This window comes from Hibiscus syriacus, unplaced genomic scaffold, assembly GCF_006381635.1.
Source record: "Hibiscus syriacus cultivar Baekdansim isolate YM2019G1 unplaced genomic scaffold, ASM638163v2 tig00015426_pilon, whole genome shotgun sequence".
NCBI classification, from domain to species: domain Eukaryota; kingdom Viridiplantae; phylum Streptophyta; class Magnoliopsida; order Malvales; family Malvaceae; genus Hibiscus; species Hibiscus syriacus.
In genome coordinates, this window is record NW_024062362.1 from 1130687 (window position 1) to 1146682 (window position 15996).

Sequence of the window (15996 nt, forward strand, 5' to 3'; positions counted from 1 at the left end):
ATATACATTCGAATAATCTTTTATTTTTTTAACCAAATACTATAATCTTACGTTCTTGCTAAACCAACCAAACACAAAATACAACGTTCTTAGTAATCTTATTCCTCAATAATCTTTTATTCCCCTAATAATTTTACATTCAGTAAATCAAACGCACCCTAATTATAATCACATAAATTATAGTAACAAAACAAATTATACTAGTAGTGTTAGGGTTTAAGTTTGGTTTAAAACCCACCCTCGCATTTTCAACAGGAACCCAACTCCAAAATGGCGAATTCAATAGCAAATTTATCTAGAAGTGTTTATCGATCTCTTCTCGCTAAACCCAAAACTCCTAAACTTTCAATGCCCCTATGCACCACTACCTTTTCTTCCTCGGCTGAAACTTCCGACTCCGGCTCCGACTCTGATCCATTTCCCAACTCAACGCCCTCTGAATCTGCCAAGAACTCTCTCAATCAGAGTCGTTTATACGACCGCCCGCTTGAGAATGGACTCGATATGGGCATTTACAAGGTCCATTCATTTTCACTCTAATGGCTTTGCATCTTGTCTTCTTTTAAAAGATATTCTTCAAATTTCAATGTTTCTGTTTAGAGAATTCTGAGCATTAGCTAACTTAGAAGTTAAAAGTAAAAGTAGAAGATGAAATTTCGTATTAGGTTGCTTTTGGGATGGACTTTTAACTGTAGAAATCTTTAGTATTGGAACTCTGTTTTGAAATTTAACTGGAAATGGTTCTTGGGATTTTGACCGGTTTTTCTGTTTGTAAGCAATTTATGCGTAGAAATCTTTAGTATTGGAACTCTATTTTGAAATTTAACTGGAAATGGTTCTTGGGCTTTTGGGTGGTCTTCCTGTTTGTAGGCAATTTTGGTTGGGCAGGTGGGCCAAACCCCAGTTCAGAAGAAGCTGAAGAATGGTATGGCGGTTACAATGTTTTCTGTGGGGACAGGTGGGATTCGAAACAACAGGAGGCCTCATGAGAATGAGGAACCTGCAGAGTATGCTAATCGCTGTGCTATTCAGTGGCATCGAGTTTGTGTTTACCAAGAGGGATTGGGAGGTCTTGTCCTGAAGCATGCTCTTCCTGGGTAACGTTTTATTCGAAGCATATTTCGTCTACCTGATATTCGGAAATGCTGCTTCTGATTTTCAGATTATCCCATTTTCCTATCCTTTAATTTTGTTCCTTGTTGCCATTTCTAGTATTGGCCCTTTGTATTTTTGTAAAAAGGTACCGAAAGGGTTAATTAATGTTATTTCTTTTGTTTTGGAAGCATAAACATGCTGTGAAAGAGTAAGAGTGAATGCCCTAATATGAGTAAATCCTTAAAGTTATTAGGCAATTTTATTGATGCTCCTGTAACGTATTACATTTAGAATTGCTAATGAGCCATCTTTAATGGATGCTGTTTTTATGATGCATGATCTCATTGCAACCTCTATTCCATTGCAAGGTTTTCATTTGCAGATCTTTCTTTTCCAGCACAGCTCTAAGATTTAGAAAATAACTAAAAATGCTACATGCTGTATATTTAAAGACTGCAGAGATGCTCATTAGAAAGGTTAGCCATAAAAGTGTCTTGGAAGATGGTTCAATTGATGATCTATTTATAGTTTGAAGGACTGAATGAACCACTAATTAACCTATGAATTCTAGATAGCTTTTGGCTTTTTTGTGTATTCCATGATATTGGCCATTGGGTGAGGGAACTATAGTTTGGTCGTTTCTATGAATAGCAGCTTTTCAGATAGAATTGTTTGCAGTACATAAACATAGGGTGATTAGTTACGTTATGCATGAAATTCAAAATGAGGTGTCTAATCTCTCTCTTGGAATGGTTGGAGTGGGATATTTAATGCTATAGTAATCTTGCTTTTTAGCATGTTCTGATGCCTTTTAACTGCAATTCCTCATCTTGATTATATCAACTGTTGATTTTCTTCATTCTTGATCTTTGTAGTAATAATCTTTTCTTTTTTCTCCTTTTGGGTGATGTAGTACAATTGTATATTTGGAGGGAAATCTGGAGACAAAAATCTTTGTTGATCCTATCAGTGGTCTGGTTCGACGATTGAGAGAGGTTTCCATTCGTCGAAAAGGTAAGCATATTACTTTTCTTTTGTTCTATACTAGCTACATGCTTTAGTATTTTACTAGCTCTACTGAACTAAAAAAAATGAAGGCACCATCATGTCCTGCCAATATTTTGTTCATACATATTTTTAGTGCTACATGTTTTGACATGAGTGATATGGATGCAATTTTGATTAATATTTCATGCCGCGTTTTGTTCCTTATGTGACAAAACCAAAAATTCAAATCTGTCTATATGGTCAAATGGGTGAGTGATTTTATCTTTATGTGCATTCGCAACATCCTCTCGAACCTTTTTGTGCTGTAACCTTGAGTCTGACATCTAGACTCATACCCGAGTCCAAGCAAGGTAGGACTTTATGATTAATAGTCGTTTTTTTTGGTTTAGTATCTTGATATTATATATTTTAGGATTTTATGCTTCTGACTTTGCAACATGCCATTACCTATTTTGTTAACATGCCATGTTAGCTAAAATTTTAAGGGCGTTAGGGACAAGTACCACATTGATAACCGGAATTAAACCTCAGGTACCAAATTAGACAATTTGAAAGTAGAGGTACCACATTAGAACAAACCGATTTGTGCCAGACCGCCATCAACCTGTATAAGATTGAAAAAGGTCATAGGTAGTGCTTATAAGAACAATATGTTCTCTTGCTTGAAATTTTCTGTTTTTTTTTATGAATGGTGTGTCCATGCATGGGTGGAACTGATTATCTTCTGGCTTACTGGTAGTCCTTATTTTTCCTGGTCTCGGGTTTTGCTTCATGGATGAAATGAGAGGATTTAGTTGTCTTTTTCGTGGTTGGGGTGATGGCCAGTTAACAAAATGAGCTCGTACATGACTTCTCACGTTCGCCGCAAAATTTGCAGGTCGGATTGTGTTTTTGGGAAATGTCGATAACGCCCAGGGACCGACTACTGGAGAAATGAAAGGTGCTGGTTTTTACTAGAAAGAATTAGTGGTAGTTGAAGAAATGAAATTTTGTTTGAGATGGAAGAATTGCTTTAACGTAGTTATTTGGAGAAGCCGAGTTTACTACCATATGCGAGTATTGTTTTAAACTATGCTGATATGATTTTGATAAGTTGTTGTTTTAGGTTTATTCGGATATAAATATATAATAAGATAAGAGTATTATATTAAACTATGTTAATATGATTTTTTTGTCATTAAATTTTTAGAAGTTTTAATATATAAATATATATAATAAGATAAGAGTATTATATTAAACGTTAGGCACATGAAATATTCAAAAAAAAGTTTGGGCACCGTAACGACGGTTAAATTTCAGTGTTAAGTGACTAGTATCATATTATGGTATTTTTGAAAGTTTTATTTAAATTAAAAAAATAAAATTATATATTTTTTTAAAAAAATAATTTATTTTGTAAAACTTTTTAAAAAAACTCAAAATTTTAAAAACTCTAATTTCAATTCTTAAACTCACGTAACGAAGCCAAATTTGACCATAATCATTACATCTCGTGACGAAGGAAACAGTAAAATCACGACCCAAAATCATGTCTCCGGTGAATTTGAATCCCCAAATTTGTGACACCCAGATGATCCCACAATGAACACGACAACAATAGAGCCGATGGCAAACCAGAGAGATGGCAAGGGATGTGTTGGTGATTGTGACTAGGGTTGCACATAATTCGGATTTCAATCCGATCCGGATCGATTTTTATCCGATCCGGTTTTTTCCCATAGAAAAAAAAACCGGTTTATAAAATAACCGGTTCGGTTTCTAACCGGTTTGGAGGGTCGGATATCCTAACCGGTGTAACCGGTTTCGGTTTTAAAAAAACCGGTTTTTTTAAAAAACCGGTTATAAAAAAACCGATTTTAATATTCCAGATTGCTCATAGGGAACCGATTCCCCCCCAAGGGGGTACCGATTCCTCACTGAATGGTTTGGCTCCGAGATTTCCAGAATGCTCGGAGGGAGCCGATTCCCCCATAGGGGTACCGATTCCCCCCTATTCAACGGTCGAAATATTTGAATTTTACACTTAGGGAACCGATTCCCTATGAGAGGAAACGATTCCCTATGAGAGGGTACCGATTCCCCCATGCTCCAAGCATTTTTATTAAATGTTTTCACACTTAAACGGCTATATTATCTTCATTAATTATCACTAACGTTCAGAAGTGATTCAAGGTGTATTTAAGCAAGCTTAGAAGCCATTGATCAAAGACAAGAAACATCAAGCAACTAGAATCAAGAGAGAATCAAAGAGAAAGCATCAAACCTCAAGTTCGATAAATTCAAATACTTAATTGAAATACTTAATTAACTCAGCATAATTGAAATACTTAAATACTTCCAAGTTTGATAAATTCAAATACTTAAAAACTTCCAAGTTCGATAAATTCAAATACTTAAAAACTTCAAGTTCGATAATTGAAACAAAGTTTACGATAATTGAAATAAAGTTATAAAATAGACTACATTGCCATCTCTTCTTCATCATCTTCGCCTTCTTCGTTTGGAGGGGATATTCCAAGTTCGACTAAGTTTGCTTCCAAATCGGCATCAATTGCATCTTCTAGGGTGGTGATATGTTGCTTACGAGCCGCTCCATCCAAATAATCCTTTAAACAAATGCATACTTCCACCGACTCGGGACTTAGTCTTGATCTCCGTTGTGATATAACCCTGCCACTAACAGAAAAAGCGGATTCCGAAGCTACCGTAGAAGCTTGGACGGTTAGTAAATCACGGGCCATGGCGGCTAGAATCGGAAATTGTGCTTCCTTTTCTTTCCACCAAGCCAAAATATCCAAACTTTCAAACTCTTCAAATGTCATTTTTGATAGAAAATCGCATGACATGTAATTTCCCAACTCGCTACTTGGGGTGGTAGTACGTGATCGTTTGGATTGGGAATTTACAAGAGTGTTAAAAAGATTCAAATTTATGTTACTTGGACGTCTACTAGATGATTCCGCATTCATTCTCATTTGATCGTGTATTACACTACTTGATCCGTATTTAGTTAAATAAATTGCAAACATGTCTCGAAAACATTTGTTAAAATAATTTATTTGGTTTTGGACAAAGTTGGGTTCATCATCGGTTAGATTAAAAGCAAACGCAATTTGTTCAATTAGTGTTTCAACCCCACCAACATTTAACGTTGGGTTTAAAGCGGCGGCACAAGTAAAAATGGGGGGAATCTCCTTAAAATATTTTAAAAGTTTTTCCTTCATTGCAAAGCCAATTTCTTGAAAAACTTCGGTTTCAAATTCAAAGTCATTTAGTCGGGTAGCCAATAAAAATATTTGATTAAGAACCAACGGGCTAGTAGGGTAATAAACACCGGATAAAAAAGTTGTTGCATTTTTAAAAACCTCAAGCAAATCGGTTATTTTGGCTATAGTTTCCCAACTCGAATCCGGATAAATGTTTGGGACATGACCCCTCTCGAAAAGCCGATCGTGAAATGTTTGCAATGTTTCCCTTTGCCTTAAGGCAGTATGCATCATCATCCAAGTTGAGTTCCAACGAGTTGGACAATCCAAATTAGGACCCAAAGCTTTTTTATTAACAGACTTACAAAATCGTTTATAATCATTTAGTCTTTTGTTGTTGTTACAAAGAATCGATTTTATCATTGTTTTAAATTCTAATCTAATTGGCTCAATAACCTCCAAACCGGCTTGCACGGATAAATTAATTATGTGTGCAACGCAACGGGTATGAAAAAACGCACCGTCTAAAATCGGTGAAAGTAATATTTTCAATCTTGGAACCGCGTTTGTATTATTCAATGCATTATCAAAGGATATAGAAAAAACTTTATTTTCTAATTTATAAAGACAAATTACCCGTTTTAAAAGTGTAAATAAATTAGCACCGGTATGCGGCTCACCGAATAATTCAAACACGATTGTTCTTTTCATCAGTTGACAATTATCTTGATCTAACCAATGTGACGTAACGGCTAAAAAAGAATTTCCGGTATTATGAGGGGAACTCCAAACGTCACATGTAAGCGACACACCATAACGGTGTTCTTGGAATCCTAAAATCATTTTTTCCCTCGCCGTACGCCACATTTTTATAGCATCTCTTCTAAGGGTAGTACGACTTACTTGAGTATAACGTGGTTGCATTAGTTGTTGAATTGTTGTCGTGAAATCTTCATCATCAAAGTGGTCGAACGACAATGCTTTTGTAATCACGAACTTTGTAAACGCTTCTCGTAATTTTTCGTTGTCGTAAACAAAAACACCACCTTGCGGTGTAAGATTCGATTGACTAGGATCCGATCTTGAGCGAAGTGCCTTGCATGATTTTGTCAAATGGTTCTTCAACGTTGTGTTTCCTTCCGATGCAAGAAACTTTAGACAAAGTTTACAACGCGCCCTCCTCGAGCCATTTGACATCTCACATAAATCGTAGTGATCCCAAATATCTTTGTTTCGAGTGTGTTCGATCACTCTCACGACTTCAAGGTTTCCCCCGACGGAAGATTCAGCAGTGTTACTCATGATGAACAAAAAATTACAAAACTAAGATTTGAGAGATGTTTAAGTGTTGTGTAATAAGATTTGAGAAAGTTGTAATCAACCAAATACATCCCCAACATATTTATACATGTTTAGGGTGGTAAAATGGTAATTTTTTAAAGAAAAAAAGGTCAAAAACGGGCACAAACGGCTATATTAACGGCTAGTTTTTTAAACCCAGACCGGGTTTTTTTTTTCGGATAAAAACCGGTTTTTTAACCGGTTTTTTTCAAACCGGTTTTTTATCCGGTAAAAAAACCGGTCTGGGTTTTTTTCTCCAAACCGGTTAAAATAACCGGTTTAAAAAAATCCGATCCAGTTAAAAAAAAACCGGTTTTTCCCAAATCCGGTTTCGGATATTTTTTTCGCAAAATCGGATATTCGGATTTTTTATGCACCCCTAATTGTGATTGTGTTGGTGATTGTGATCCCACAATGAACACGACAACAATAGAGCCGATGGCAAACCAGAGAGATGGCAAGGGATGTGTTGGTGATTGTGACCATGCTTGACAAGAGAGGTTAAGGTTATGGATATGAAATGTTTAGGGATTTGGGTTTTTTTATACTTTTTTTTAAAATAAGTTTTTTAATATAATATTTTCTAAATTTATTATCGAAAATTAAATCCCGGACACCTAAAATAATAAAATTTGTAACGCTAGACACTTGGATGATTTAAAAAAAATTAGACACCTATTCGAGAACAACGGTATAGTTTAAACACTTATTTCAAATTGAGCCAAATTCAAAATCAGTTTGGGAGACTTGAGGTCTTGGCGCGCGCTCTCAGGTCACTTTTGCCTTGCTCAAGCTCAAATCAACAATTTGGAGTTTGGATTAAGAAAATCGAGATGGAGGATACCGGAGCAATTCTCTACCAAATTTCATGCCTCAAGGAAATGCTCGATCAGGTGCTCTCTCTTTCTTTCTCTCTTTCGAATTAGTGACGTTTTTTTTTTTTCGTTCTTGAATGAATGATGGATCCGAAAAATATTTTAGAGGATGAACACGTATATTAACAACACAATTTTTGAATGAAATAGTCAAAAATAAAATTTTAAAATCATCAAAATATATATATATGATTAACTGGAAAAAAATCGGATTTCAAAGTTAGTATGTTCTCATCCTCTAGAGCTGTGGATCGGCCGCACCGAATTTACTGGAATTTCTAGTGAAGAATCCAACGATTTTCTTTAATTTAGCCAGTTATTATTCGTTAGGTGAATGAAGAAATCGAATCCAATATTCAAGTAACGCAGGAGATAGAATCAGATATGGTCAAGTGTACGGAGTTCGAAGCTGCTCTTACTACCAGAGAATCTCAACTTACTGTTGGGAAAATAGACCCCTTGTAATTCAACAATCCCTTTAGATCACAACATTAACAAAAATACTTGAAAAATAAAAGAGAGAAAACACAATAATTTAACGTGGAAAACTCCCAAATGGAGAAAAACCACAAGCGTTGTCAAAAGACAACCAAGAAAAAAAATATTTACTATGTGGAAAATTATTACAACCACACTACAAAATATTTAACTCTCACACATGCCCAAAAGCTAAAGTACACCCCAAGAGAATTTCCCTTTAAATTCTCTACTAGTATAGCTAATAGCTTTCTTGTACACCACTTGTATTTTGGTGATTGACATACATTTAACCAAAGGGAAATGTTCTATTTATAGGCTAAGAATTTTTTCATCCTTTGTTCATTTCCAATGTGGGATTTGGCCAATTTTTGCCAAAAACTAACAAATCTCCACCTTGGCAAAAATTCCATACAATTCTTCACCATAAAAACAACAGCTACCTCAATAACATCATCAGCTATGATAGTCACAATTCTAAAAACAAGAATTGTCATACTCCACCATAAGAGTATACACACTTGGAATTCACTAACTCCAAGAATTTTTACCTCGACCAGTTCATGTCGAAAAACTGCTAATAAGTTATGGTGCAACTTCCAATATTGACTTTCTAGGAAGTTCATTAGCCATCGACATCAATTCCACCACACACCTTGCATCAACTGTCAACCAATGCCCATGTGTAAATGTAGACATGCTACTTTTTCATACATCCTTTTCCATGGCAACTCAATTGGTAGCTATCATGCCATGAGGATATATATCTTACTTTAAAAAACAAATTCATCGTCTTCATTTTCAAAGACGACTACATTAGTAGCATCACTTTTGGAGCCATTAGCCGAATTAGCTCCACCGTGTTTGCAATCCTTCTTTAGATGTCCAGGTTGCCCACATCCCCAGCAGATAATTTTCTTTTTGGAGCCTTTATACTTCTTCCTATTTCCACAAACCGACAATGCTCCACTTTCAGAAGATTTGTTCTCTCCATTTTTCAGCCTTCTTTCTTCCGAAATCAGCTTACTTGTCACTTCTGAAAAATTCACATTCTCTTTCCCGTACATTAAAACGGTTTGCATGTGCTCATAGGAAGATGGAAGAGACCAAATAAGTCTCAATGCTTTATCTTCATCATCAATCTCCACTCCAATAGATTCCAGTTCAGAAACAATCCCATTGAGTGCACTAAGGTGGTCATAAATTTTTGTACCTTCCTCCATTTGCAATTTGTGAAATTTCTCCTTCAAATATAACCTATTTGAAAGACTTTTAGCTTGGTACATTTCCTCAAGCTTTTCCCAAAGCTCCTTCGTTGATGACCATCTAGCAATATTAGCAAGAACATTTTTTGCTAGACAGAGACGAATCTGACTTGCTGCTCTCATGTCTAACTCCTCCCATTCTTCTTCACTCATCTTGGATTTTCCCTTGTCTCCACTGTTGTCACTTGGTTTATCTGGTTCATTTCCTTCGAACAAAGAAGTTGGCTTTCCCTTTAAGGCCTTATACAATCCAGACTGGATTAGTATATCCTTGACTTGTACTTGCCACAACCCAAAATTAATTCTCCCATCAAATTTCTCAATATCAAATCTGAAACTCATTTTTGCTCAACAATGCTCCAGTGATCTCACACATGAATAATGAGTAAAACAATTGTGTCTACAAAATGCACTAAGAAAGTTTCCAGGAAAGATTGGGGGGGACACAAATGGTACCGCTTAAGTCCCAACCTCCTTAGGCGATTATAGCCTTTGTGACAAAACTTTCTTGGCTGCACTTACACAATACCACACTCAATAAACACAATAACGTATTTAAAGGACCTCCAGTTGGACCACAACAATTTCTAAAAAATCTTTTCTGATGTAGAAGATCGGACAAAGCCGCAACCACAGAGCATACTAAGAATTTTAAAGAAATTCTTACCCTGCCTTGAAGTTTATCTTTTACCAAACCATTTGCTCTGATACCAATTGTTGGGAAAATAGACCCCTTGTAATCCAACAATCCCTTTAGATCACAACATTAACAAAAATACTTGAAAAATAAAAGAGAGAAAACACAATAATTTAACGTGGAAAACTCCCAAATGGAGAAAAACCACAAGCGTTGTCAAAAGACAACCAAGAAAAAAAATATTTACTATGTGAAAAATTATTACAATCACACTACAAAATATTTAACTCTCACACATGCCCAAAAGCTAAAGTACACCCCAAGAGAATTTCCCTTTAAATTCTCTACTAGTATAGCTAATAGCTTTCTTGTACACCACTTGTATTTTGGTGATTGACATACATTTAACCAAAGGGAAATGTTCTATTTATAGGCTAAGAATTTTTTCATCATTTGTTCATTTCCAATGTGGGATTTGGCCAATTTTTGCCAAAAACTAACACTTACCAAGTCGCTTTACATTTCTCACTTCGAAATCGATGGCTTGCTCTCCGTCTCCGGTATTTCTTCTACTTTTTACATTTTTTTTGTCATTGATTATTCGGTTGAAATATGATTCTCTGGGTTATAGCCGGTTCAAAGAATTCGCTAAAATTTGTGGAGGATAAGTTGAGTTGTCTAACAACGTAACGAGATGAGATGCTGCAGAGGATCGAAAAGAAACGGTATGTATTGGGTTATCTTCTTTGTTATTGATCTGAATAAATTTATGATGTAATATATCAGATGGAGTTAAATTGTGGTTGCATTTTCGGTTAGGTTGCATTTACCGTATTTACGTACATAATTAATGTTGTTACGGTCATTGTAGGTATCTCAATGTGAACCTTTTTTAAAATTTTCACATAATTTATTGTAAAAAATAATAATTTTAATTGTCGCAATGAAATGTTGGGATTTCTTTTTAGTTTTACCGTGACAAAACATTAACGAGAACAGAAACTTGCTATTGTCACTACCCGTTAAATTGAGGCCCCGATTACTATATAGCAGCCGCTATTCCACTACTCGACCTTTATTTAAATCCCTTATGTATCATCTTTAGCAGTTTCTTAACATTATTTTCAAGTTTGCAACTAGAATAAAAGGGGTATTGTAATTAAGAATAAATGTAGGATACATTCCTATATATTTATAAACTTGGCAATCAGTGTATTTATATCATAACTTCATAGAGTCATATACATGTTATAATTGTGATTAAGGCATTAAATATTTATATAAAATTCGATTTGCTAATTGTAATAATTTATTCAGATAATGAAATTCTTACTATTCGTTTTACAGAGAAGGATTTACCAAACTGTGCTTAGAATTTCAAAGGGAGATCGACAATGGGGAAAACAATGAGATGGTGAGTTTGCTGTCAGAGAAAGAGCGTCTTGAGAAAGAAATTCATCTCTTGGATAAGAAAAATAATGCTTTCAGAAATTCGATGTCCGCTTTTGTGGAAGAAGTTCTTGAGGACCTTTATACTTCAAATACTGGTAATACTCTGTATCCCATTGTTTTTGTTTGAGCTTCCAATTTTAAGGATTGGCAGTGCTTGTAGAGTTAGCTTCATACATGATTAGAAATTAGAAGAAGATGCATGATTTTCCCTTCTCTCCGTTGTTTGGACTACATGTTATTCCTTTCATCTTTTTGATTCCTGGTGTTTACTATTATCAGGGACGGACCTAGTGTTTTATGTTAGGAGAGCGAACTTAAACTTGTAAAATTTTAGACAGGTGAAAACAGAATTTCAATAGAAAATACATAGAAAAAATCTAAAATATATAATAATTTAAAATTTTCAGGGAGTGACTGCCCCTGCCTAAGTCCATCCCTGCTCATCCGCTCCCTCGATACGTCTCTGATTGTTAGTGGTCACTTTTTATTTACAAGCCAGTGTTTATACCACAGCACCATCGCCACCACATTGATATACATTTCTCCCCTTTTGTTATTGGATCAGGGAACGTAGTAAATTAATGAAAAGTAGAAATATACAACTGTTGTATTTGAGAAAAGAATTCCCATAGTATCCTCAATATATAGAGTTCAGATAAGAAACTGGGAGCAGGGAAGAGTCGAAGAGGCAGATGGGGCAATTGTTTTCCTTGAAAATTCAAAATTATCATAAATTTTAGACTTTTTCCATTAAAAAGTTATTTTCGTCCCCTTGAAATTTTATAAATTCGAGTCCCCTAACATAAAATCATGTGTTCGTCTCTGTTTGGGAGCATTACAGATAGATAAAAAATGGCAAAAGGGTAAGTTTTGCCCTGTAGTAGACCGAATTTATCACTTTCGCCCCTATCGTATTTTCGTATCAATTTAGCCCTCAAAGTTGCTCATTTGCATCATTCTATACCTCACCCCTAACTTAAAACCTAAACCCTAAACCAAATCACATAACATCTAAACCACAAACCCTAAATTCTAAACCTAATTTAGGGTTTTAAGTTAGGAATAGGGTATAAAATGATGCAATTGAATAATTTTGAGGGCTAAATTGATGCGAAAATACGATAAAAGTGTAAGTGATAAATTAAGTCTACTACAAGGGTAAAAATTACTCTTTTGCCATAAAAAAATTAACAAGTAAACTCCGTTCTTGACAGAAGTATCAACTGTATTGATTTCCCTGAAGCAACAAGATATATAATGATATGTTCCGGGGATGTTCATGAAATGCTTTGATATCAATCAAAAGAAATGCTCCTCGTGAAAGATGCATGCTAGTGTAGAAATTTATTGAGATGACAAACAGTCATTCACTCTAAGTAGGTTGCCAAAATTCTTCAAGATTTCTTTGACGACATATGACCTGTCGTATTTTCTTGTTCCATGCAGTTTTACATGTTGAGATACAGAATGGGAATCAAGAGAATGAAAGATTAATTAAGGGATATTGAGGATTTAGAACGGACAACTCTTTCAAAGGTCGCTAAATGATGATAGTGCATGGCCTTGACTGCTTTTATTCATTGTTCTTTTGAAAATATGATCTTTGAGAAGTGTTATACTGCTACTGAAGAAAAATATATCGTGTTGTATTTTCATGTGTACATATTGATAGTTGTACCGTTATAACTGAACTCATACTAGGAGTTGGGGTGGTTTCTGTTATTAGGGGTGTTCAAACGTGTTCAAATGGTTAATTCGATCAGTGATCGAATTAAATTAGTGCAAATTCACGTAAAAATTATATGTTAAACTACATATTTAGTATCTAAACTATCAGTTTTGGTCCATTTTAGTATATAAACTTTCAATCTTTTCAAAACCATATCTAATGTTTAGTTTTTGTTTTGTTTTAGTGCCTTGCCGTTAAAAAATTAATTCATTTAGTATTTAAACTATCAATTTTAGTTTGTTCTAGTACCTAAACTTTCAACCTTTTTCAAAATTTAACATTAAATTTTGAATGAGATACTAAAATGAAACAAAAATTAAACTTTAAGTATGATTTTGAAAAAAAATTAATAATTCAAGTACTAAATGCGTAATTTATCTCGAATTATATTGGAATCATCATTTTCTTACATGTTGATTTAATGAAATAAAAATTTTTTTCTCTTTTAATTCTTTTGATTTAAATATTTAGTAGATTCTTGTTCATCCTAATTAGGGGTGTTCATTCGGTTAAAATGGTGGCTGACCAAACCAAAATACCCTTATTCGAACTTTTTTTCTTTAACCGTTAACCGAATCGAACTTTTTTTTGAAAGTATTAACCTAACCGAATAAATTTCGGTTAATTTTCGAATTAACCGATTTTTTTTATAATTTTATAATTTAATATTTTTTAATTAAAATTTTTTTTACAAATAATATCCAATTAATTTGATTCAAACATTTTACATTTAGTATTGAGATTATATTAATTAATTAATATTGATTTGGGTTTTAAATGGATTGAGCCGGCTAAGTCTCTTAATATAATTATATTTAAAGGTTAATTCGGTTAATTAACCGATTTCGAACCGAATTAACCGTTAACTGAATTCCAAAAAAATCCTTAACCGTTCCCCGACCGAACTAATTTGGTGACCGACCGAATTAACCGAACTAATTCGGTTCGGTCGGTTAATTCGGTTAAAACCGAATTTTAAACACCCCTAATCCTAATGTTTGATCTTAGTTTTGTCCTTGAGTGGTAAATTCTTTATGTAAAGTTAAATATTTGAATTTTAGCATTATAAATAGAAACAAATTAAATAGAGAAGTTTGTTCCCATCATAACTTGACTACCAATTTAATATCTATATCTACATATTAATAAATTTTAAAGTATCCAAATTGCATGATTTGAATTTAAGAACTCAAAATTACATGGATGATTATAAGTAGTAGTATCTGTTCTAGAGGCACTCAATCATTTAACGATAAACGTTTAAATATCCCATAGTAGTTTATGCTCAAATTCGAGACTTCTATCATTTTAACCACTGAGGTAACTTGATCCATGTTTAATTATTTTTGAATTTCAATTTTTTTGATACAATATTTTAATAAGAATCTAGAGATATTGGTTTTATTTACTTATCATAATCTTTAATCCTCAATTTGTATAGCAAGATATACCATACATATGAATAACCCTTGAAATTTACACTTTTAAATGTAAAATAGTCAATTTAATATTGTGGCGCGAGGATGGATCAAGAGAGTTGGCGAGGATGATCTCGTCTTCTAAAATTTTAAAAACATTATATAATTTAGATATTTTTTTTATATTTTCTATTAATAATTTATTTTTTCTTTTAAAATTTTATAAATTTATTTTTTAACATAAAATATTATGTCCGTTTATGATAACAAGAAATGGGTCAAAAACTTGGTAACACACTAATTAGTTGGATTGGATGCATGGTCAAGACTGCAACAATTATTAGTAAACAGCTAAGCTAGTGGCACTTCACTGCTTCTTCTTTTATCCAAAACACACTTTCCATTTTAACCACAAGTTGTATTCAAGTACATGATTTGTTTTGGACAGATTCAGAAACATCTTTAGTTAAGACATCCATGTGGACCTTACTTTAGTTTAGCTACAACTTTGAAGTCAGCATATTCACACTGAAGTTCACTAGCAAGATATTTTTTTATTAGTTTAGGGTGAACACGATACTCTAAATCATTTAACATCGAACGCTCATACTCTTGCATACGTGATGTTCGAACCCGAGAAGATAACAATAATCTTTTAACCATTGAGGTCGCTTGATTCGAACTTTATATTTTTGTCACCCTAATGCTATGTTTTCTTTCCTTTTTTTAGGTTAACTCTTGAACTCAGATTTCGGTCATCGCTCATCATGATTGGTTAATACACCGATTGTCGTCTCTTGTCTCTATCATTTGAATGTTTTTTTTTCGATTTTTGGTTCAAGGGACACTCTTCTACTACATAAGTGCCTCTATGCACATGAATAATAGCAAACCTATAAAAATAAAAATAAATGAATCAAATAAACTTAAAAGAAAAGACAATAATAAAACCAAATGGTTACCAATTGTCGATCCCTTGCAATGGCGCTAAAAACTTGTTACCCATAAATAAGATGTACGGTTATACAAGAATACATATCAAACAAGTAATATAGTAATAAATGAGATCGTCTCCACTTGAATTGAATTGACGACTCAATGATTGAGTTATTGTTTATGAAAGTGTGCACACGCACATTAGTCGATGGTGTAATGTCCTCAATCCAATCTCGAAAAAAATCGAATCATGAATGTTAACGGAACATAAACCATGAAACAACCAATGAACATATATAAAAAAATGTTAAATAAGTAAAGTTATTTTATGTCAAAATAATAAAAATCTATTCAGTATTTAAATCTTAAATTTAGGAGGGGCAAAAGTCTTATTTAACCAAGTTTTAAATTTAAAAAAACCTAAAATGCAAGTATATCAAAAATTTTAGGAGGGACGGTAGTCCTCCAAAGAGACGAAGCTACATAAGGATTGGGAGGGCCTATTGTCCCTCTCAAAATTTTTGGTATAATAACATTTTAGGTCCTTTTTAATTTAA

At 33.8% G+C, this 15996-nt stretch overlaps 2 protein-coding genes across 2 annotated transcripts; both read left to right on the plus strand.

The window, feature by feature from the left end:
- The first annotated feature begins 247 nt into the window (after positions 1-247).
- Positions 248-3146, plus strand: LOC120207808 (single-stranded DNA-binding protein, mitochondrial-like). Its single transcript, XM_039207235.1, has 4 exons — positions 248-519; positions 871-1097; positions 2009-2109; positions 2981-3146. Exons 1-4 carry the CDS (start codon positions 271-273, stop codon positions 3058-3060), a joined length of 657 nt encoding a protein of 218 aa, XP_039063166.1. The 5' UTR covers positions 248-270; the 3' UTR covers positions 3061-3146.
- Positions 3147-7447: 4301 nt separating this feature from the next.
- Positions 7448-11629, plus strand: LOC120207832. Its single transcript, XM_039207252.1, has 5 exons — positions 7448-7543; positions 7856-7966; positions 10416-10464; positions 10536-10629; positions 11252-11629. Exons 1-4 carry the CDS (start codon positions 7484-7486, stop codon positions 10592-10594), a joined length of 279 nt encoding a protein of 92 aa, XP_039063183.1. The 5' UTR covers positions 7448-7483; the 3' UTR covers positions 10595-10629; positions 11252-11629.
- Positions 11630-15996: the final 4367 nt, after the last annotated feature.